General features: G+C 39.6%; 1 protein-coding gene across 12 annotated transcripts in view; it reads left to right on the plus strand.

Moving 5' to 3' along the window:
- The window catches only part of MBNL1 (muscleblind like splicing regulator 1), a 268,804-nt gene that overhangs the window by 20,211 nt on the left and 224,754 nt on the right, over positions 1 to 23,839 (plus strand). For 9 of the 12 annotated variants that reach the window (XM_061637088.1, XM_061637079.1, XM_061637081.1 and 6 more), the window contains one exon: positions 22,393 to 23,427. The exons of 2 other annotated variants lie outside the window; for them this stretch is intronic. In XM_061637088.1, coding sequence (XP_061493072.1) covers positions 23,254 to 23,427 — 174 coding nt within the window. In that variant the 5' untranslated portion in view covers positions 22,393 to 23,253. Of the gene's footprint in view, positions 1 to 21,789; positions 22,247 to 22,392; positions 23,428 to 23,839 lie in introns of those variants that run through there. One more of the 12 variants, XM_061637077.1, reaches the window with a different exon arrangement.

Consider the following 23,839-nt stretch of genomic DNA (forward strand, 5'->3'; position numbering starts at 1 on the left):
TGTTTAAAACTAGGTACTTTTCAAAGGTTTGTCTTTTATTTGTTTACAGAGAAAAAAATCAAGTGACAGTTTACTATATTTTTAAACAATTAAATCACAGTCACTCAAGCAATACATGGAAGCAGAAAAATACCATTAAAAATTACAAGGTTTTGACTTTACACAAAGGAAGAAATCCAAAGAGCCATTGTTAGCTTCATTAAATAAATATTGGCAGTGAGGAAGAGAATATTATAGGAACATAAGAACACAGGAAAGAAAGGATCTATTCCTTTTTAAAAATTGTGTTGGCCTTGAGCTGCTCTGACTTGACAAGTTAATGTATGCATAATTATTACATCCCATAATTTTTATATCCAGTAGTTGAACAAGAATAGGACGGACGCTACCCACTCCATTATTGGGAACGTCAGTCGAGCAGCCGGTAGCTAACTAAAAAATAATATCCTGTATGCGCACAGATAATTATCTGAACTCATTAATTCAACAAATTACTTTTTAGGTTTTCCTTAAAGATACCTCATGTAAAGAAGAGATCCACTTATGTTAAGTGTTATTGTCACACACTGACAATGTAAACTTTTGTGTTTCTCTGCATTGTATCTTTTAGAAGTAGATTTAATTAGTAGTTTGTATTTTTATCTGATGTTATTTACCTGATGCCATTGTCAGTAGTGATGTGAACTGAGATTCTTTAATTGTGTAATAAAGGGATGGCCTGAAGGGCAAAAATGTTAAGGGCTAAGGTTGAATGTCAAGGGGTTACAGGAGGCATAGAGGCAGGAAATATTTTGGTAGGGAAAGTTTGTACAATGCTAGCTTGAAGAGTGGCTCACACGGTTTCATTATATTATGATAGGTCCCGATGTTATGTTTGCACATGTCAGTAAAGAGAAGTCATAATTTCCTTCTTGGCCTGTAGAAAAACATCACCACCAGGCTTGTAAACATCAAGTCATCCAGCTGCCTATGAATAAGAATTGGTTTGAGGCGACTAGATAGGGAAGTTTAAGAAAAGCATCTCGTTCTCCTTTTGGGCCACAAATAACTAATGTGGGTTTGCATGGGTAGGCAGGCTAGTAACTTTGATAAGCTTACTTGTGAGGCTGGGTGTATCTGTGCTGAGTTTTAAAAAGCCATTAAATGAGAACAAGGAACTGGGAGACAGTAAGGAGATACTTTTGTTATCTGGCGAAGTCTTAGGTTAAACATCTACATCATATATTTAAAGCACTCTTATACATAGGAAGCTGCCTTATACTGAGTCAGATCATTGGTCCATGTAGCTCAATATTATCTTTACCAGGGGTTCCCAAACTGTGGTCCATTGACCTCCATTTGTCCAACAGTTTCACTTTGGTGGTCCATGGCGGGTCTGGATTTGTGGTTGAAGATGGGAGGTAGCATATCCATCATATTAAATTTCCATATTGGCTTGTAATTGTATTTGTGTTACTACTTTTATTTTTTATGTTGTATTTTATTGTGTTGGAAATTATAATGCAATAAAATACAATATATAAGAGATAAAAGAAGCAATACAAATACAATTAAAAATCATGCAGCTTCAAGAGCAGTACATTGCAGTTGCTACATAGGCAGAAATATTATCCTCAGCAATTTTCAAGTGTTCCATGAGAAAAAAAAGTTTGGAACTACTGATCTACATTGACTAGCATTGGTCTGCAGGTTTTCAGGCAGTTTTTCCCAGCTGTACCTGGAGACACCAGGGATCATACCTGGGATTTGCTGTGTACAAGGCAGATGCTCTGTCACTGACCTACAGTTTCCCCCAAAGAATTCTGGGAACAGTAGTTTGTTAATGACACTGGGAATTGTGAGGTGTACTTCTAACGACTCTCAGTACCTTTAACAAACTTCAATTCCCAGGTTTCTTTTGGGAGGGGGGAAGTAATATAAGAATGCTTTAAATGTATGATGTAGATGTGACTGAAATGTACTATTTATGAAAAAAAAAAGATCTTGTCAAGCTGGATCAGCTCAGGGTTACCCTGTAGGGATTCCAAATCGCATGAAGTACTAGTTCCCCTCTATTCAGCACTGGTTAGGCCTCATCTTGGCCAAAACAGTTCTACTAAACTAAAAGGCTGAAGGACTCACGAGTCATCTGCAAAGAGAAGATTAGATCACCTTTATCTTCTGTTTTTTATACCTTTCCTTGTGAATCATTGGGGGGAAATGTAGCATAAAATTGTGACAAGTTTAAAAACAGAAGTAGTATGAGGTAAAGGCAGTATATTTTTGAAATCCTCTTAGAGCCTGGTCTGAATAGACTTTCCACAAATACACATTTTTCAAGCTTTAACTGCTATTTAACAGGTTTGAATTTTGCATTCTTGATGTTCACCGCCCAGAGAGCTATTGCTAGTCGGGCGGTATATAAATTTAAATAATAATAATAATAATAATAATAATAATAATCTTGAATACTGCATCCAGTTCTGATCTCTGCACTTCAAGAAGGATGCAGACAAACTGGAACAGGTTCAGAGGAGGGCAACAAGGATGATCAGGGGAATGGAAACAAAGCCGTATGAGGAGAGACTGAAAGAACTGGGCATGTTTAGCCTGGAGAAGAGAAGACTGAGAGGAGATATGATAGCCCTCTTCAAGTACATGAAAGGTTGTCACATAGAGGAGGGCCGGGATCTCTTCTCGATCTTCCCAGAGTGCAGGACACGGAATAATGGGCTTAAGTTGCAGGAAGCCAGATTTCGACAGGACATCAGGAAAAACTTCCTAACTGTTAGAGCCATACAACAATGGAACCAATGACCTAGAGAGGTAGTGGGCTGTCTGACACTGGAGGCATTCAAGAGGCAGCTGGACAGCCATCTGTTGGGAATGCTTTGATTTGGATTCCTGCATTGCGCAGGGGGCTGGACTTGATGGCCTTATAGACCCCTTCCAACTCTACTATTCTATGATTCTGTGATACCCAGTAGGGATGAGGGTACAATTTATTTCAGTTTGCATGTAAAGGAGAATTAATCAAATTTGCATTTTGCGGAACAACATAAGAACTAAAACACAGCTATCTTTCAAAATGTGCAGTAATCTGAATTTTACAATCCAGTTCTCCAACCAAACAAGGTTCATAAAAATACATGTATTACAGAACAGTGTGTGTAAACATGATCATATTAGTGAAAATAACACACAAATGCTGCATTTTAGGGAAAATTGCTTGTAAAAATGTGTACATTAGTCAAAACAACATAAAATGTGTATTAGGAGAAATTTGCACTAAAGTGCTGAAGAATTTTCATGAGGATTGAGAAAAACATCAGAGCTTGGAAACATTATTTTTTTAAAACTACAATTAGCCCCAGCCAGCATGGCCACTGGATTGGTCTGATGGGAATTGTAGTTCAAAAAAATAACTTTTCCAGGCTCTGAAAAACATACACAAATTGCTGCAGAAATGTGGAGAACTAAATTTAAGTTTGGAAAAATGAGAAACTGAGAGAAATGAAACCAACAGAAATTGATCAAGGAAACACAGTGCCCTGATGGCACATCACGTCAGGCAGCAGCACACAGACTTGTGGGTAACCAATCCTAGGTCTGGCAGGTGTGGGCAGGATACCATAATCATTTTGCATATTAGAAGTGGACATGTAGACCCTGCAACCAAGTGTTCCTATCCAGGGTTGCAAACAGCCTTTAATTGAACCAAGAAGAAAAACTGTACAACCTTGGTTGCTTCACGTTCATTTGAAGCATGGCCCTTAGGTTTTTAAAAAACCCACTTTGAGATTAGTAGAGAGGGAAGTCTTGTGTGTGAGAGAGATATATATATATATCTTACATAGGAACTGCAACACATGTTTGATTTTGTATTAAATATGAACACTTGTGAAGATGGATGAACATGCTAAGAGCACTCAGTAACTCAACTACAAATAGCTCCTACCTTTAGTGTAACAATAGATATGTCTGCTGTTTAAAGTGATGAGGCAAGTGACGCCTACAGGATTAGATTTGGAAGAAAATGCAGCTCTTTCTCTTAATAAATTGCTTCAAGAAAGGAAAAAGTTACTTTAATTAATTATATCTAGATGTTTCACAGTTTTAAAAAAGTCCTTTTTATGTTGTTTTCCAAGAGGGTATACTACAGAGTATCTGAAACATGATGAACCAGGCAGGCTTTCTGAAAAATTTACCAGTTTTGATGCAGCAATATCTAGATCTGGATTTTGCTCTAAAACTTTTGTTCTTCTTGTTTAATATTATAACTGACTAATTTACTTAATTAATCCTTACAACAACCGTACAAAGTAATCCTTACAACAAACCCTGCCCATTATTATCCTAATTCCACTATTATTCTACTTTAAATAGTCATGGCTTCCCCCAAAGAATCCTAGGAAATGTAATTTGTGAAGGGTGCTGAGAGTTGTTAGGAGACTCCTATTCTCACATAGCTACAATTCCTAGAGTGGTTTAACAGTCAGCCCCTCTTCCCAGAGATTTCTGGGAATTGTAGCTCTATGAGGGGAATAGGAGTCTCCTAACAACTCCCAGCACTGTTCACATCACAGGATCCCCCAGAATTCTTTGGGGGAAGCCATGACTGTATAAAGTAGATTAATAGTGGAATAAACGTCTGGTGTGAAAGCGGCCACAGATTTGAACCAGCAACTTCCTTCCTCAGAGTCAGTCATAATACTGGAAGGTGCATTGGCAACTGTAGCTTTTTGGCCTGGTTCAGATGTAACAAAAAACCAGGGCTTTCCTCTGTAAAAAACAGCTGCAGTAAGTCTTGGACTTTTGCGGTGTCTCATTGCATCCAAACTCTGGTAACTGTTTATACTGTGGTTAGTACGAACAAGCCAGGATCAGAAACTAGTTTAATCTCACTAACTGGAGTTTAAATCAGCCTTCCCCAATCAGATGCCCTCCAGATGTTTTAGACTGCAACTCCCATCAGCCCCAGTTAACACAATCAGTGGTCAGGGGTGATAGGAGTTGTAATCCAAAACATATGGAGAGCATCAGATTGGGGAAGACTAGTTTAAACAACCACAGAGTAAACCCATTGAAATTAATGGACATGATGAACTTAATTTTAATAAGTGTATTCTAAGTATGACTTAGTTGGATACGACCCTAACTCTGTAGTTCTAAGACAGCATTGTTGCTATTTGTTAATCAGCTGGATGGTTTGTAGTAAGCCATTTATTTGATTTTATGTGATCCTATTTTTTGTTGTTGTTGTTGTACACTGCTTAGGGAGGTCTTGCCTCGAATGTTAGGCTAGAATTTTTTAAAATAAAAATGCATAAGCATTTATTATTTTGAGCATTTTGATTGAATTTAAAAGCACGCTCTTCAGACATTTTGCAAAATATGTTCAGTTTTTCAGCAGCATGCATTGGTAATGCAGATGTAGCAACAGTGCAGTGTAATAATTGGTGGCACATGGCTCTGACTTGTGGTAAACTTGAATAACTTACTCCCACATCCATCACAATAAAAGCCAGGAGTTACTTTAGGCATTCCCAAGGGCTTGTGTGCAGCCTCTGTGATTTCCTCCCTGTTTTTCTCCTTTGAACAGCAGTCCCTCCCATGGTATGGCACAAACTGCTTTTCAAATTAGCCTTGAGTTTTAAAACAGTTTGCAAAACAAAAACTATGTGCTTTGCAACAGCCAGAAGCTTTTGTTTTAGAAACACAAGTCCAGAGTTGAATTGGGCCTGTGGTGCTGCTTTTAATTTTTTGGATCCTGACTGTAATATACAAATGTCCACTAACCTTCAGATCCATTCAAACCAAATTCTCTTATCCCGATGGATCTTGGGTTTGGATTGTGCTTTTAATCACACATAATTTCAGATGATCAGACTATTGCAGTGCAGTCCTACTCAGAAGAAAGCTCTAATAAGTTCAGTGGGACTTAGTCTCTAGTAAGTGTGCACTGGATTGCAGGAGAAAAAATTCTGAAACTCACTATCATCAAATCATCAACTTGGCACAAGTTTCTGTTGTAGATAATGGGTAGTTAATTTGTATGCATTAAAAAGCCTCCAAGACTGTTATTCCTTGTTAGTGTTTCCATAGTAATGATATTATGGCTGCTGAGACATGTTTGCAGTTTTCAAAATTTATTATAATTACGTCTAGTGACAATAACACATTGGAAATAGTACAGTGTTGTTCTAATGCTTAATTTGAATCACCTTTGGAAACAAGCTTCTCAAAACCTTCCAACAAAGATGGAAACTTTGATCTGAATTTTTTTTTTTTGCACTTGGAGACACCCAAGTGTGAAAAGTGACTGGGATGGTTCAATCACTTGTAAGCGTTGAATTGTATCTGACTGCATGTGCAGAACATCATTGATCTGAAATAATTCAGTGGGCACCAACAATCTCCATGTTACCCAGATATTCTTTTACTAGGCACCTGTTGGAGATAGTTTGAATTCCCAACAATGAATTAAGTAATAAAGCATTATCTCCTATCCGGATGGTACCAATTCAGGGTGAAGTGGAGGGGACAGGATATTTTGCATGGATGTGGTCTAGTCTGCTCATGCAGGAGAATTAGCTCATGCTATCATGGTGCCCTCTAGATATCGTGTATTACATCTCTCATCATCTCTGACCAATGGTCATGTTGGCTGGAGCTGATGGGAATTATGGTCCAAAACCTCTGGAATATGACACATTAGCTACCTTTAAGCTGTAGAATCCTGAGGTGTTAGAGTGGGGTATACTACTACATGCTGCATTTGGGGAGTGCCATTTTCAAATACTCTCCCTTCAAATGAACAGCGATGACACTAGAGCATCAGGAAGAATGGTTCCTGGTGCCTACTGTACTAGTGTTCTACTTAGAGGAGGTTTGTGATGTAGGGGAGCATTAAAATGTGATTTCCCCACCACCACATACAACCTGAAGTAAAAGCCTTAAACTCTACCAATGTATTCCCACCTCATTCTCCTACATATGTAGACCAGGACTGAATGTAAAAAACCCCCAACCTCTCTCCATATAGCAAAAGAGCATGTCAGAGAGAAGGCTAGTTTGAGCTTCGTCCCTTGACATGGTAATTTCCCATGTGCCATCTGCCTGTCTTGGCAGTTTTACAAGTCTGTTGTCATACATCAGTTACTGGGTGTTGGCATTTTTAAGAGTGTTTCATTTTGTGTTCCGGGATGAAGAAAACAAATTACCCCACCCTATAAGTGCAAATGAAAACACTATTGGGGCCTTCAGTTAGAACAGCCTTTCCCAACTTTTCCAGGACAGACAAAAGGAAGTACTTCTTTACTCAGCGCATAGTTAAACTATGGAATTTGCTCCCACAAGATGCAGTAATGGCCACCAGCTTGGATGGCTTTAAAAGAAGATTAGACAGATTCATGGAGGACAGGGCTATCAATAGCTACTAGCCGTGATGGCTGTGCTCTGCCACCCTAGTCAGAGGCAGCATGCTTCTGAAAACCAGTTGCCGGAAGCCTCAGGAGGGGAGAGTGTTCTTGCACTCGGGTCCTGCTTGCGGGCTTCCCCCAGGCACCTGGTTGGCCACTGTGAGAACAGGATGCTGGACTAGATGGGCCACTGGCCTGATCCAGCAGGCTGTTCTTATGTTCTTATGTTCTTAACTAGTGGGCCACCAGATGTTGTTGGACCACAATTCCCATCTTTCCTGACCATTGGCAATGCTGGCTGAGGCTGATGGGAGTTGTGGTCCAACAACATCTGGTGGCCAACTAGTTGGGAAAGGCTGAGTTAGAAGATCAGTAATGGCTTTTAATGCATATTCTTGAAGAAGAGGCAGTGAAATCTGTATAAATATATGGCAGTGACGTAGAATTATGCAGTACTGTCTTGTTTATTTATGGCACTTGACCTTTTCTTGTTTATATAATGTATGGTTTATTTTTAACATTTATTTATTAATTAAATTTATATCCTCTTTCCATCAAATGCTGTTCAAGGTGGCTAATAATAATAATGCAGATGTAGGGAATAAAATTCATAAAATATGCTAAAGCAGCAATAAAATACAAAATAACACATGTAAAATAGGCAGGGCAAGCACTGCTAATATCAATGGGTAATAGTCAACATTGGTCATACTTGGGTTGCATTCAGACAGCAGTTTATTCCATTTTCCTGACGTTTCCTTATCTGATAATTTCCACTTTTGGTCTTTCAGATGGTCTAAAGGCCACAAATCTAGTGGAATATAGTGGGAGCTTTGCACTCATTTCTGTTAATTGCTTCCAGAAAAAATCCGTTTGCAACCCCATTAACCCAGAAAATTATGGGAGTGAAGTGATAAATTTGGGGCAGTTTACTGGCATCCAGTTCGTTCTTGCTGTTTTCAAGGGGAAATCATGGGGTAACAGAAGTGTGCATGTACAGAAAGGGTGGGGGAGTAGCTACATGTCCAATGATGTTCATTGTTGTGTCACACCATGCCCATTGAAATTTAGCACGACATGGCAGTAAATATGTAAAAAATCCACAGTTCCATAATGAAACAGATACTGCAGTGTGAAGGGAATGTTACAGATTGGGAGAGAAGCATTACCACTAAAGCAATAAACCCCATGTCAGAATGCACCTATGGAGTAGACCCACTGAAATAAGGGAAGCTCAGCCCATCCATTTCAATGGGTCTACTCTGAATATGTCCAATATAGATATTGCCCAATAAAAAGAACATGTTAAAACCAATTTCAACATATTTACAAGTCATCCTGTGGAGCATAGTCTCTCATGGAAATGAGGATACTAACGCAAACGAAAGTGAAGTTTAACATGTAATCTTTTTGGTGGCAAGTTTAACAATGGGTTGGATCCAGACTTTAGTCCAGTTTTAGTCCCATGAGAATTAATAGGTCTCCTGTTTGTCATGGCTAAAGTGTGACTAATTTAGTCTGTATCCAACCCAATGTACACTTAAGAGGTTGTTCTTCTAAGTGATTCATATGTATGGTTAGCTAAACAAAATGTTTGGTCCATGAAAATGACTAACAAATTGCGTTCACCTTTTACATGAATGCTCTGTGTCACAAACAGCTAGACCTAAAACCTTGCTTAGTTTATGCAGTATTGTGTAATACTAGTACATAAGCATGTCTTGTTCCGTTAGTGGACAATTTTGGAATCACTCAATATGTTATGAGAATATCAGACTTCAGTCATTCACATAGCTTCTATGGATTTTGCATGCTGTGGATTACGTTTGACTAATTTACAGACTCTACAAAGGAGTCCTTCAGGATTTGAATATCTGCAGAATAAAAGTCTAGTAAGAAAGTCCCAAGTGCATGCAAAACATTCTTAAAATATTTGTACTATTTTTAAGAGTCTTGTGCTGCCTTTTAAAGCTGCTCTGGCAAGATACCAATCCTCTAGTCTTGAGTGGATGTGCTGCCTGTTTGTTACTTTACTGATTTTACTGCCAAGTAATTCTATTGCATGACACAGCTTTACTGCACAAGATAAGTACAGGAATGTGATTTTGTGGGGAAAAAATAAAATAATCCAATTCTGGATTCTGTCATCAATATTTTACCTTAACATTTCATAACTAAAATGTGCCTTGCACATCTTAACTGTACAAGATGAATGTTGAAATGTAATTTTGAAAAAAAAACTTTTAATTTTTTAATTGTGATTTTGAATTAATGTTAACATTTGACATTAATGTTTCAGAGCTTAACGTTTACATCAGAATTTAAAATCTGCCTGGTTTTTTGGTTTTTTTTATCAAATCTTGACCGCTAACGCAAGTCAGCTATCAGATACTGAAAAATGTTGCACACCCTGATAATTCAGTTGCTGAATGTCAAATGGTGATGTAGAACAGCAATACCCGATGTGGTGTCCTCTGGATGCTTTCGACTACAACTCCCTTTATCCATTACCATTGATTTTGCTGGCTGGGGCTGTTGGAAGTTGCATTCCAAAGTTGCATATAGAGGGCACCATGTTGGCTATCCCTGATGTAGGATATCAACCATTTGATGAGTATTTGTGCATTAACAGCAGACAAATTTTCATGATGAAAACATTTTTGTTTGTCAGAAGGTAAATTTACGTCAGCTCTAGCTGGTGGACCTTGTTGACGTAGCTGTGCTGAATGGGAGTGGTTGTGTTACCATTTTGCTGGAGATTAAGTCATAGTGCAGAAACAAGGGAATGGTTTTACTCCCATGCTGGAGCCTTACACTCGGTCCTGTAAGCTGCTGGACTGGTATAGTGGTTCACAATATAAAGAAGCAAGCAAGCAAGCAACCCTCTACTTTTCCCCTACTAGGCTACACAATTGCAACTGTGCACGGCAAGTGAAGCGAATACGTCCTGCTGTGCTATGTGTTTCACCTTGATTTGGTTCAAGCAGAATATTATCATGTATCAGTTCAATAGATCTAGACCAGTGTACGTAGATCTGTGGTGCCTGAAATGCATTTGGCATAAGAGAGTGGATCCTAGTCCTTACCTTGTATGAGTGGTTTGTTCTACACCAGCATTATATTTCTGCCAGTGTTGGCTATAGTGCCAAACTACTTGGTTGCATCAGTGTGTCATCCAAGGAATGGGATGGAGCTGCTGACAATCATTAGTAAACTGTTGATCAGTAAGACAAGCAACAAAGAAGGGTCGAAATAGAGAACAAAACAAAGCAGTCCCCCTAAAAAAACTCCCCAGTGTAGAGATGAAGCATTGAACTGAAAGGTAAAAATGTGTGTGTGTATGTGTGTGTTTAAAAAAGATCTTATTCAAGGCCAAAGAAACTTGGTGGCTCAGTAAAGTAGCTAGATCAGTTTACTCAGTATTCTTTCTCTGCAGAATATTGCATTCCCTGGAGAACTACGTAATAGATGAAGAGGAAGAGGTTAACATTTAAAACATCTGTGTATGCACTGCAGCTGGTTTTGCTCTGCTGAATGTTGACTGTGTATGCGTAGGGTCTCATTTAAAATACTGAGCCAGAGAAGAACTTTCACTGGAAATGGTGCTTGAGCTCGACAATTTTCTACTGTATTAGACAATTACGAACTTCACCAACATAACTACAAAAACCAGAAGATAGATGGCACTGCCATATTCTCTTTGTGAGCGTGCTTGATGCGTGGTGAACAGAGTATGGTGCAAGATGGTCTTGACCTTTTTTTTAATACGTAGTCTCAAGTCCGACAATCTTCCCCATGGCTCATGGTTTAATTTTATCTTGTCATGTATCTGGGACTGCATTCTTGCTGGTTGGTAAAGTAATTACTGCATACTTTGTTTCTTTAATTGGAATTTTAGTTCATGCTATCACAGAGGCTTAGATCATTTTACAAAACATTTGAACGTATATCTGAAATCTATCTCATTACAATTATATACGGGATTACCAAACAATCAGGAGGGCAAAACCAATACCATTTGGGTGCTTTACTTTTTTTCTTTTTGGCTAGAAAATTAATGACTTACAGAGCAATCCTAACTATAGAAAGCTGATGCAACTTACTCTGGCATAAGTTATCCCTATTGCAAACTCTGTTTGGGAGGAATTTGACTTATACAACCCTTTTTACCAGTGTAGGTTCTACTGGGTTGCTAGGTTATATGACCTAATTGAAAGGGGTTTGGGATAGATATAAGGCTCTCTTTGCCCACCACGCCTCTGCCACATCCCCAGAATACCTTTTTGGCACTTACGCTAGTGTAAATTACACTGGCTTAAATTCTACCAGCTGAGCCCCGGCTGAGCCAGAATGAGGGATTTATGCTGGCATATCTCCAGTTCAGCCACGGTGAGGGATTTATGCTGGCATAGGTCCACCAAACCCAAACTTTCTCATGTCAGCAGATCTTATGTTTGGATTGCACTGAAAGGGTCCTATCCAAACCCTACCACTGGCTGTTGGGGCTTAATAGAGCAGCTTGGCCACTGCCCTGCTCATGCTGACTAGGGCAGAAGGTTGGAGGGCAGGCAAATTGCTGCACCAGCTTAGAGCTGGTGGACAGCTCTGGTATGGCCCACTGTCATTATGCGACAGCAGCGGGGCCAACTCAGAATCCAGCATATCCCAGGTCACCTCAGCTTCTCCCCTTCCCCACCCCTAGAACACCCAGTTTCAGGACTTCCATGGGCTTCTACCCACCCACACATTCAGTGGGTGGAATGGAGAGCTCTACAGCAGCAGAGTGACACTGGCATCACTTTGTGGGTGGAAGGCGGCAGAGACTAGCAGGACTGGGGGGAGGGACACCTCGCCCCAACCCACCCTCCTCCGCAGCCCCATGCAAAGGAGGTTTGGATTGCAGTGTCTGGTGAATAGCAGGAGTCCACATATTGTGGCTGAGGCAATCAGTATTTCGTACAAGCTGGCTATGAAGTCCAGTCCCACCATGCATGATCCTGAAACTGTAACATGCATTTTCAAAATGGGTACCAATTCCATCAATTATATATTAATAATCCAGTCTTTATCTAGGCTAAGAAACACTTGATGTTGTTGGTTGTTGTTGATATTTCTTTTTATCTGCAATTCGTTTCATGGCTTTTTTTGTCTTTCTAATTTTTAATGCTGATTAAAGTATTGTAAATGGATATTATTTGTACATTAGTTCCTGTGGAGCAAAACAGCCAATATTTTGCTAACTCAATTACAGAACAGTTAAACATGTGTACTAAGCATAAACAGAGGGGCTCTATTCAGATGTATCATTCTTCTGATAAAAAGCATAATTATGAAAATAGAAGAAAACTAATCCATTTATTTTGAGCAATAATAGAAAGTAGTTTAAATGAAAATCTTCAATTTGTAATTGGCATTTGAAGTTGTGCATTTTTCTTTAATCTTGATTCTTTTTTCTCCCATTAGTAATCCTTTTAAAAATTGATTAATTAAATGGTTGGAAAAACCTGGAAGCCGATTTCAGTTACTTTTCTTACTAGTTTGAAGCCACTGAGAAGGAAAGCAAGATGTGTGTTTTTCTTGTATAGATTATTATACAGACGATTTCTGAGATGCCCTATTACAGGCTGTACATCTTGCCAGCAGAAGCAGCCACTTACAGGGGAGGGAGAGGGCAAGAATGAAGAGGCAGGGAGGCTGCAGCTGTACGGGCACTAGGTATGGTTGAGGAATTTGATTCAGTTCACATTTCAAGCTGAATCTTATCAAATTCGCACTTTCCAAAACAATATGATAACTGAAATACATCTAACCTTTGAAATCGGCACATATTCAAATTCTACAATATAGTTTGCCATCCAAACAATGCTTACAAAAATGCATATGTTTGGGGAAATTGTGCATAAAAATGAATACATGAGTGAAGATATTATTCAAAAATGCATTTATATGACAGGACGTTGGTTGCAAAAATGTATACATTAGTCAAAACTGCCTGTAGAAATGTGTTTATTAGAAGAAATTTGCACTGAAATGCTTGAGAATATTCATGAGGATTTTTTTAAAAAAATTGCAAATTGCTGCAGAAATGTGGAGAACTGAATTCAAGATTGGAAAAAATGAGAAATGGACAGAACCAAAATTAAGGGATGTTTCCATCCCTCATGGGCACACTGATACAGCCAATCTGGTGCTTTTGCTGGTGTACCTATATAGCCACTTTGCTTCTTCCCCCTTTCTCCTAGTAAGCGGTAGCGAGATTGCTGCCAGGGGGCTAACTTTGCGGCTGTGCCGCACTGGGTGAGTTGCTTTGGCATCCCACGCACACATGCTAGATGTAGCCCAAAGCCATGTATGGTGGCCCAGTGGATGCTCATTAAGCTTCCTATATTTGCTATAGGTCTGGGACTGAAAAAAACCCGGATTGTCAAGCAGGCCAGTAACAGGCGACTGCACGGTTGCATTTTGATTTTGGGGTCACAATAAGTTCAAAGTTTACCTACCAGCTCCGCTTTTTGTGTACTCTTTTCTTCCCAAGTACCCTTGTGACATTTGCTGCTTAGCTGCAAATATTCCAGAATATGACATGAAAGAGATCTGTTGTCTCAACTGAAACATGTCCAGCTCTTTAGATTAAAAGGAATGATGCCCTTTACTAATAGGCCTTTAAAAAAGTACAAGGCAAAACCAAGAAGGAGTGAAGATGTATACAATTCATTGGAAAATATTAAAATTTCATGCAAATGTGAGTTTTAAAACAAATGCTCTTTAATTGAGCGGTGTTACCCTTAGTTCAGGTTCCACCCCAGAAATCACCACTTTGATTAAGGCTGTAATGTCAGATATTCAATCTATCTTGATTAAGGTTAAGGCTATGCATTTAGATATTTAACAGGATGAACACGTGTAGACTAGGGTTGCCAGGTTCAATCCCTGAGACTGATCCTGTATCTTGAGGAGAAGAGAAAGTCAGCCAAGTGCAGGTGTTCTTGCAACACTGTAATGGGAAAAACCACAAGTTGGAATTCTCCCTCCCCCCTGTACAACTTTTAAAGATACAAAAGACCTCTTGGTTGTCAGGCCAGGCCTCCAAGCGAATTAGCCTTTTCTTTTTCTTTACTCTTTAGCTTCCTGTTTCAAAAGAGTGTTGGTTCCTGTCTCCTCAGTCCCATAAAAACAGATTGTTAGTTCCTTAGGAATTTAGTGATAGGAAGTTGCTTGGACATACACATCAAACATGGTTTTTACTGTAATGAAAAACAAATTTGTGCTCTGCTGTCACAGAAAGCCTAGAGAGATCAACCGTCATTTTTTCAAGCTCTCTAAAATGTTCTGGTTAGGCTAGAGTAAAAAACACTGGGAAAATGGATTACTGTCATTCTGAAGAATATTTTCTGGTGCCATTTATGGAATTCATGGCAGCTAAGTCTAGAGCATGGGTGGCCAATGTGGTGCCATGGGTACATATGTGCCTGATGAGGCCTTCCCTGGTGCCCTCAGGGTCCTGCTCTAATTAGGGTTGGAAGAAGCCTTTGTTAGACAATAAAAGCCTTTTTTTCAAGCCTCATTGTGGCATTGGATGCTTTCAGGGGGGTTCCAGCTGAGGAGGGGAGAGTTGCAGCACTCATGTGGAGGAACCAGTCTCTCTGGTTTGCAGATGTGCCCACAGGCCCCAAACGTTGGTGACTCTAGAGTATGGGTTGCCTAACTGCCCAGCTGGACTGGTGGAGGAGGGATGAATTACTTTGTGGTGTCTCCTCCCCTGGCCTCCCAATTCCTCTGTATTTTCATGCTGGTCACGGAGGAAGAGATTTTGCAGGCTGGGCAGGTGAGAAGTACAGCAGTCCGTCCCTTTGCCAGTCAAGCCACTCAGCTGTGTGGAATTCCGTGCAGTTGTTTGCTTGGAATTCTTCGTCTCCTAAGGCTAACCAGGAAAGTTGCTAAATAGAAAGCTGCTTTCTTCTGCTCTTTTCCTATTATTATTATTGTTGTTGTTGTTGTTATTATTAGTAATAATAATAATAACATTTGTATGTACATTACATTATTTGTACTTTTCCACGACATTATTCTTCTGCATTACTTTTTTTCTTTTGTAAATTAAAAAGGTTGTTTCCAGGGGTGTTAATAAAAGCAAGGGCATATCTGTACACTGGATGAATATTTATCTCTTTTCAGTTTATACAGATTCACATTTGTGGATGCTCACTTCTATTAAAGTTAGATTTTTGTGTGTGTGAAATGGACCACAAATTTGGTGATGTACCATGAAAACCCTATTCATAGGGTCGCCATAAGTCGGAATCGACTTGAAGGCACTACATTTACATTTAAAGTTATATAATCTGGAGCTTTTTTTTTTTTTGGTAAAAAAAATATTCATTGAAAGGTGAATAACAGAGCATTCATTGTCCATACAACTTACAGAGACTCATAATCTTGGACCTGTAATCATTCCAGTTGAAGCGCTTTAGCCCCACTCCTACATGTAACAGTGGGAGCAAAATGTTCACCAATGACATTGAATTCATAAGGTAATTGTGCTGTGGTTTAGGAAATTTATGTAAAAGTTTCATCTGATGGTTAGTCAAGATATTCAACAGCATAATGCAGTGCCCATGCCCATATTTTTAGGGCTAAAGTGCTCTTTAAATGACAGTATTTTGCTGTAAGGTTCACCTTGTTCTTCTATTGTTTTAAAATGGAAATACGCTGCATCAAGGGCACATGAAAAAATCAGGGTCTGTTTGTAAAATTGGCTTTGTGAAGTATATCTAGTATAATTTCATGCCCTTTCCAGATGACCCTTTTTAATTCTACTCTGCCCAGCTCATTTTCTTCCAAGTTAATGTTTATTTACGTCTTCTACCTTTGCAACCCCAGTTGCTTGGCTTATGTGAAAACTGATAGCCTTATGAACAGGAGAGGGTGGAAATAATCAAAACGTTGCAGCACTTGGAGCATGTAAAGAGCAGACACACTGCTTCATGCAGATTAAGGAAAGCTTGAGAATTAGTGCGCTTTATCTTGCTAATTTAGACTGGCTTTAAATCTCTTCTTTGGGCTTTGTCAAGCCCTTAGAATTATGCTTGGTGACTCACGCTGAAGTTATCAAAGTCAGGTCAGAAGGAGCCTGGAAGCAGTACAGTAGTGTAGTAGAACCTTGAACTTATTTCTCAGTGATGTCTGTTAAATATTTGCAGTTCAAGGGTTTTCAAACTTTGCCCCAGTGAGACTTGGGGTAGGGGAGGGAGGAATATGTTCAAACCATCACAAGGACAATAAAGAAAAGGCAAGGTAGAACAGCTTAGTACTCAGTGCTCATTTTTATCCCAGGTTGGGGAATGGGCTGGTTAAATAAAACTAGATGTGGTGGTTGGTGGAAGACTACACTGCAATGGATCTATGGCAAACGGGCCAGAGCTCATCAAAAGCTCAAGGATAAATACGGAGTTGTGTCATTGTTGACCAGCTCAGTCAATCAGTACAACAAGCTCAGAGGCAGAAAGCACAAAAACAACATGCTCACATCTAGAGAGATGGGATGAGGTCACGGAGGAGGAGATTATGAATTGGAGAGGACTCCTCACACTTAGAAAACTACGGACGTCATTTTTTAATTGCTGGATGTTTCAAATTGATTTCCATTGTAATGCTTGTGGGCATCCTGGAGGCATCTGGTTTATCAATGTTGGAAGCAGGATACTACCCTAGACAGGCCAGGGCTTCCTAACTTGTGGCCCTCAAGCTTGTTGGAGTACTACTCCAATAATCTCTAACCATTGGCCACACTGGCTGGGGCTGATGGGAGTTGGAGTCCAACAGCATCCACAGCCATAAATTAGCCACTCCTGAGATAGACCTTCACAGCACAATCCAATACATGCCTACTCAGAAGTAAGCTCCATTATACTGAATGGGATTTACTCCTAGGTAATTGTGTATTGGATTGCAGCCTTAGCAGAGCTGTTGTGTTGTATTCTTAGGCTTAGGGAATTGAGCATTAAATGTGGATGGACTTCAATGGGTTTGTTCAAACTAATATCTCTATTACTGTTACTATTTAACATTTATCTATTTATATATTTTTTAAAAACGTATACATTGCCTAATTTTTAGAAAAACTCAAGGTGGCTTACAGAAACAGAAAACTATAATGAAATATATAGCAATCCCCATTAAAATCACAAATGGTAACATCACAGCAAAGCTGCCAGAACAAAATCCAAAATAGCCAATGAAATGAATACATCAAATATACACCAGCAAAAAGAGAACAATAATTTTTGTTAAACAAAAAACAACCATGTTTTTATTAGCCGCTCAAAACAGTACAGTGACGCGGCATGATCGTTGGGCTGGTGACCAGTAGGCATTACTGTCTCTAGTAGTTTTCCATGAAGCCTGCAAGTGTGAAGACGTAACTGTGGTTAAGGTGGAGTTATGTCTATGCTCTGTCTGGGAACGGTCTGCCAGGGCCGTTGCTATGGTAGCCATCTGATAACAGCTGGGAAAGTTGTAACAGAGTCTATGTGAGTTGTTGCTCTTCTGAATTATGCCTCTGAGCTGAGAGGCTGTCTTTTGTGTATATCTATGGAGAGAGATGTACCAGAAGGGGGGTGACTGAAGAATCTCTACATGTATTTACTCTTAAGCCTCTGGCCTTAATGTCTTTCAATAAAGACTCTTAACATGCTCTGAAGAAGTTTCTTGCTCAACTTAACTCCAACGTAATGTATGCTGTTTCACACAACAACGCACACAAGCCAACAATGATTCCCCTTGATTCGCTTGGCAGTGTGCACAGTAGGGTGGGGGCCACAACAGAAAAGGCCCTAATGGTGGTTCCCAGGCTGAAAGGATCTGGAATACAACTTGAGGTTATGTTTAGAGCATGTGTGGAGGAACATATCACAGAAGAGAGTCATTGAAGTACCAAGGCCCATTGAGGAATAGATTTTATGCTACTATTATTAATAATATCCCCACGTGAACACACATCACCATGACTTCACTAATATAGTGTTACTACTAACTTCTTTGTGACTAATACATTAAATAAGCTAGCAATATAAAGTTGTGTTTATATTTTTCCATTTAGGGCTTTAAATACCAGCACCTTGAATTTACTGATCAATAGCAGTGTATTGTGTTGGTTTTCTACTATGATTTCTTGCCATAGCAATATATATCCATGCTGCTATTTGCTGTATGAAATACGTGGCAATGGATAGATATGAAGTAGAAAGCTGTGAGTTTTCTAGTCCATATTAGTATTTAGAATTTTGCTATTGAAATGTTGAAGATGTTTATTAAATAGATAAAAACATTACAGTTTCTTGTGACATCCATTTGTGCTGATATCTCTTACGGTGGCGATAAGTAGGTAATCATGAAACACATGTCTTGTTTCAGCAGATCTATTATTTTGAAGAGCAATGTTTGTGTTTTATAGCATATTTTGGGATAAAGAAGAAATAATGATTTCCACAATAGTAAACATTATGAACAAAAAAGGATTACTAGAAAAAGTAACAATCCAGAAATTGTTATTCTGTTAGCCATCTTTCACACTGTGTAAAATTGTTCAGTTATACCTCTGTGTACTGTAACTATTTGAAAAAGATTTTTATCTACTCTTCCAAAGAGTATTTAAAGAGTGACATAGTGATTCCACTGATGATTGCAAGTGTGTTCTGGATTCATAAATTTGGAAATGAAGTAGTGTTTTCACAGTCCAAATGCCAGTGACATACCAAGATTGGCTGGAGCATACTCTGCACCTGATCACAGAGGATTTCTGTGTCTTAGTGCTGCGATTTTGATTTTTGAATGGAGGCGGGGGCAGCACCATAAGTGATAGCAACATTTACCATGTTACTTTGTTCTAGCAAATTGTGTCTGAATCAACATACTAATTGGGGGTTAAAAACTCCCAATCTCATTGTTTTATCTTTTTTGATTTCTTGGCTTTACAAGAGATTAAAATGGAATCCTATACATGTCTGCTGTAAGTAAGGCCCGTTGAGTTCAATGGGGTGTACTTACAGGTAAATGTTTAATCGCTTACAGTAGCCCTATTAATCTCGGTGAAACATACTTCTGAGTAGGCATGTATAGGATTGCACTGTAAGGTTGCAATCTTGTATCCACTCCACCTGGAGGTAGTCCACATTAAATTTAGTGGGAATGACTTTTGAGCAGACATGTATTAGGGCTATTCTAAAACATAAGAGAGCTGGAATTTTGGCAGTTGTTTTGATGTTCTGATGTGCCATAGGCATCCAAGGTACGGAGTTTGATTTTGAGGGAGTCAAATTTAACAAAATGGGAATTTGGGAGGGGATTACAATGTTTATATTCTATTTCTTTTTTTAAAAGACCAGTTTGTTCCAGGCAGTGACAACATCTTTCGTCTCCATTGATGTGCATGAGAGGGGAGAGGGGGAAAAGTGGCATTCCTGAAAACAGCTAGTGGGGGAGGCCCACCTCCCAGCAAGAGGTCACAGTGTCCTTGGAGAATGTGTGTCTTCCCCTTCTGCCCACCAGCTGTCTTAAGGAGTGAAGGGACACAACTGGCCATTCTTCTCCCAGCTTTTTTTATTGGGAAAGGGTGTGTTTTGCTCCATTCAGAAATGCTGCAATTTGTTTCACCCCCTGAAACAATTTTGATTACCCTTCTCTCTCCCCCCCCCCCCCGGTTGAAAGCCTCCATTCGGACACAGCTGTTGGCCCTCATTTCAGTGCAGGGCCAACATGTATAAGGTACACTGTTACGTGATTGCTAATCTGAAAGGAGTCTTAAAAAGGAAAAACAACCACTCCCTTTTTCTTGTGAAAGTCATGCATTGATTTTTAGGTAAGGGAAATTCATTATATGGTCAAACAGATGTAGTGAGAAAAATACGACATGGTAAGGAATTTTATAAAAATAGCCTTTAGCTCCTTAAAAATAAATTCATTTTACTGGGGGGGCGGGAAGAGATGGAGCATAATGGGCCAGCAGAAGCAGCTCATCTGGTGGGGCAGACCCGCTATGCTTGCTTCCCAGCAGGTGGGTCACTGTTGCTTACAGGGAGAGAGGAGGAGTGGCAGTGAGGTCAGTGTGGTGCAAATGCACCAGCAAGAGCACTGGATTGGCTCCACCAATGCGTTTGTACTTCACTGACCTCCCCATTGCCTCACCAGTAAGCAACAGCAACCCACTTCTTGGGAAGCTGGCTTAATGGCTCTGCCTTGCCTGGCAAGCTGCTTCTGCAGGCAGGTTTCTGCAACTACTGCAGGTTCATATCTCTCTCTTGCCTCTGGATATGTTGTAGAGGGCAGTTGGTATTCCTTAGATAGCTGGAAATAAATAAATAAATTTTGTTCTGGGATTGCCAATTGGTGATCGCTTGTTTCGGTTTGTATGGTAATTGGCTGGTATGAACATACGTGAAAAGACATGGAAAGAGAATTCTGAAAGCATTTCCATACAAAAGGAATAAAACATGCATCCATGCACAAAACAAACCACTACACTTTTTTTTCATGCATTAGACAATTTCGTTGGGCAGGTAAAGGATACTAAAGCATTTCCTGAGGGAGAGAACGTGTCCCAAAGAATGAATTTTGTGTTACTGCTTGGTAAACATACTCTGGCTTTTCAGAATTAACTAAATCAGAATAAAATCTTGTAATCTTGCAGACGTCCCTTCATATTAATTTGGTTTATAAAATTTACAACAGCTCTTGTGTCTCCCACGGGCCAAGAAATACCGCAGTTGTTTGCGTCTCTGAATAATAATCATTACCATCTTCGTCTCCCTCCCCCCCCTTTTTTTTTCTGGTTAAGAGGATCCTGACTAGTATAAGGCAAAGCAAACTCTTCTGTTAAAAAAGTCATTTTAAGATGTGAGCTCCTGGGCAGATGAGTTCTGGTGTGAATCTGAGGCTGAGAAATAGGAGGCAATTTGCTGATGCTGTTGCTTTAATCCAGAAATGTGGATCTGAAGCATATCATGTTGTCTAAACCAGATTGCCTGCTTAATACTTAAGGTGACTGTGATGGAATCGCTTTATCCCATCCAGATTGGCTTGGATGTTGCCAGGCATGCTGACAATACCTACCACTCCCACCTCTCCTCATATGACCCCAGCTTGTGCCTGGGGAAGGTATTTTTGATCATACCAAACCTGCCTAGAATGTATTGGCAGAGTCTCTGCTGACTGAACGGAATAGTTCTACAGCACTTAAAAAAAGAAGGGAAAAGGAGTGCTGCTTTCTGTGGAGGAGGCTGGACTTATGGTTTAGAAGGAAGTGAACTGGATAGGTCAGGAGACCGTACCATTTGTGAACACCCCTTTTCCTTTTATATTCATCTGTCAGATCCAGTAGGCGTGCTCTGTGCTTGCTGTGCTTCGATGCAAAGCAGGGAGAAAGCTGTCTAAATATGATCTGCAGTTGGGAAGCTTGCTTCTTTTCCTGTCTTTCTTTTTATTTCCTACCCACCCACCCCCTTCCCTCTGTTTGGACGCTACAGGCACTTGTGCTGGAGTTGGAAGCTGTTTGAAAATGAACATGGTTTAATCCACTAACTGCATGTTGGGTAAATTTCAAAACCCACATGGTCGTCCTCTTGCAGTGGAAAAAGTCGCATCTGATGGACATTTTCTCTGCTTATAGCATAGTAATGAACGTCTGACAGGCGTGACCTTTCATAAGACAGCCTACACTACTGGCTTTCTGCCCAGAATATTGCTGCAACACTATCTGTGATTGGTTCTTTCCCTAACATGCCTTGCTTCAGAAGGGGAAAACGGCCCCCTTTTTAATAAATCTACGATGGCTGGCTGCAATATGCTACACTGTAAGTATTTTTTGTTTTATTTGAGACTGAAAGGGTATCATGCTGTGTAGTAGTAGACTGGAAGGAGCACATGGCGACGTGATTATGCTGTGAGACATCAGTGAAATGCTGCTTGGTAAATTTTAACATATCTGTTTTTTCTACAGGTTGGTACTAAGAAGTGCCTTTCCTGACGTCTCTGCTGCTTGGAACCGCTTCTAGAGCAGTCTCTGCTTTTTGCCTTGCTTGCTGCCAGCTAGACTGCGACGACAGCACATCCACCCTCCACCTCTAGCCCAGCCACCCCCTCCCTTCATTTCTACTTATAATCGGGAGAAAAGCTCTAAGCATCAGGCATTGCCCTAGGCTGCTTTAGTCGTTCTCATAGAAATAATTATAATAAAAAAGTTTGCTGGAAAAGTGAGATAATCTTCTGCCAGAAAGGGAAAAAAATCAAAGAGAGGAGGGAAAAAAACCACCACAATTTCTCAAATTGTCTCTCTCTAAACTGCTGCATCTGTCTGTGCCACCAATTGCACCACACCAAAAAAAATAAAAATAAAAATCAAATAAAAATAATAGTAATTACAAATTGAGCTGCGTAGAGATCCCTTTTGGACAACTTTTCCTGAGAGCAGCTTGGAAATTCTGTGTTGAAGGGGCTGCCACTTTTTGCGCCTTCTATTTTGGTCTCCAGTTTGGCACTCAGAATGGGTTACTGAGAGCACAAGGCTCGATCCAGGCCATACTTTCAAATGCTTATTTTCCTTACGATCTTAGCATTTCTCTGAGTTCCAAAAACACCCCCCTCTTTTGATTGATAGTTCCATACTGTGACTTTCTAGTGGGAAATCTATTCCTTGCTGTCGCGACAACACAATTTTACATCTTTTAACATTGGGCTTGGGGCTTGGGGAAGTATTTTGGAGGTGACATTTTTCATCGTTTCCCGTCTTATCAGTTTGGCCTCTTTTTTTTTTAATTTGTTTGTTTCATTGACAATTTTAACTACCTGTAAAAATCTAAACATGGCTGTAAGTGTCACACCAATCCGGGACACAAAATGGCTAACACTGGAAGTGTGTCGAGAGTTCCAAAGAGGGACTTGCTCACGACCAGATACGGAATGTAAATTTGCACATCCATCGAAAAGCTGTCAAGTTGAAAATGGACGAGTAATCGCCTGCTTTGATTCATTGAAAGTGAGTAAATACTATCATTCTTTTCAAGGTTAAGACAAAAATGACAGAAACAGTTATAATCAGTAAAGCAATTAAGTTTTAAATGATACTAATTTTAAATATTAGTAATGGAGTTGTGATTTTAATAATTGTGTTTTAAGGCTAGGAGAATGTGCATGTTCAGATGGGCCAGGCTCTATTTTCTTGCAGGTATAATAGTTCTTACATCTTTACGTAGAATTACAGTATATCTTTAAGCTGGAATTTTAAGAAGCACCATTTGTGAACCGCAGAAGAGTGCTAGTCCATAATAGCACATAAAACGAAGAAGTCATGTCTCTTTAAGACTAACAAATTGATTCAGGTATGAATTGTTAAAAGCTGGAAGCATCTACTTCAAACACTCATTCTGCAATAAATTTGTTAGTCATTA

This window comes from Rhineura floridana, chromosome 7 (assembly GCF_030035675.1).
Source record: "Rhineura floridana isolate rRhiFlo1 chromosome 7, rRhiFlo1.hap2, whole genome shotgun sequence".
Taxonomy (NCBI): Eukaryota; Metazoa; Chordata; class Lepidosauria; order Squamata; family Rhineuridae; genus Rhineura; species Rhineura floridana.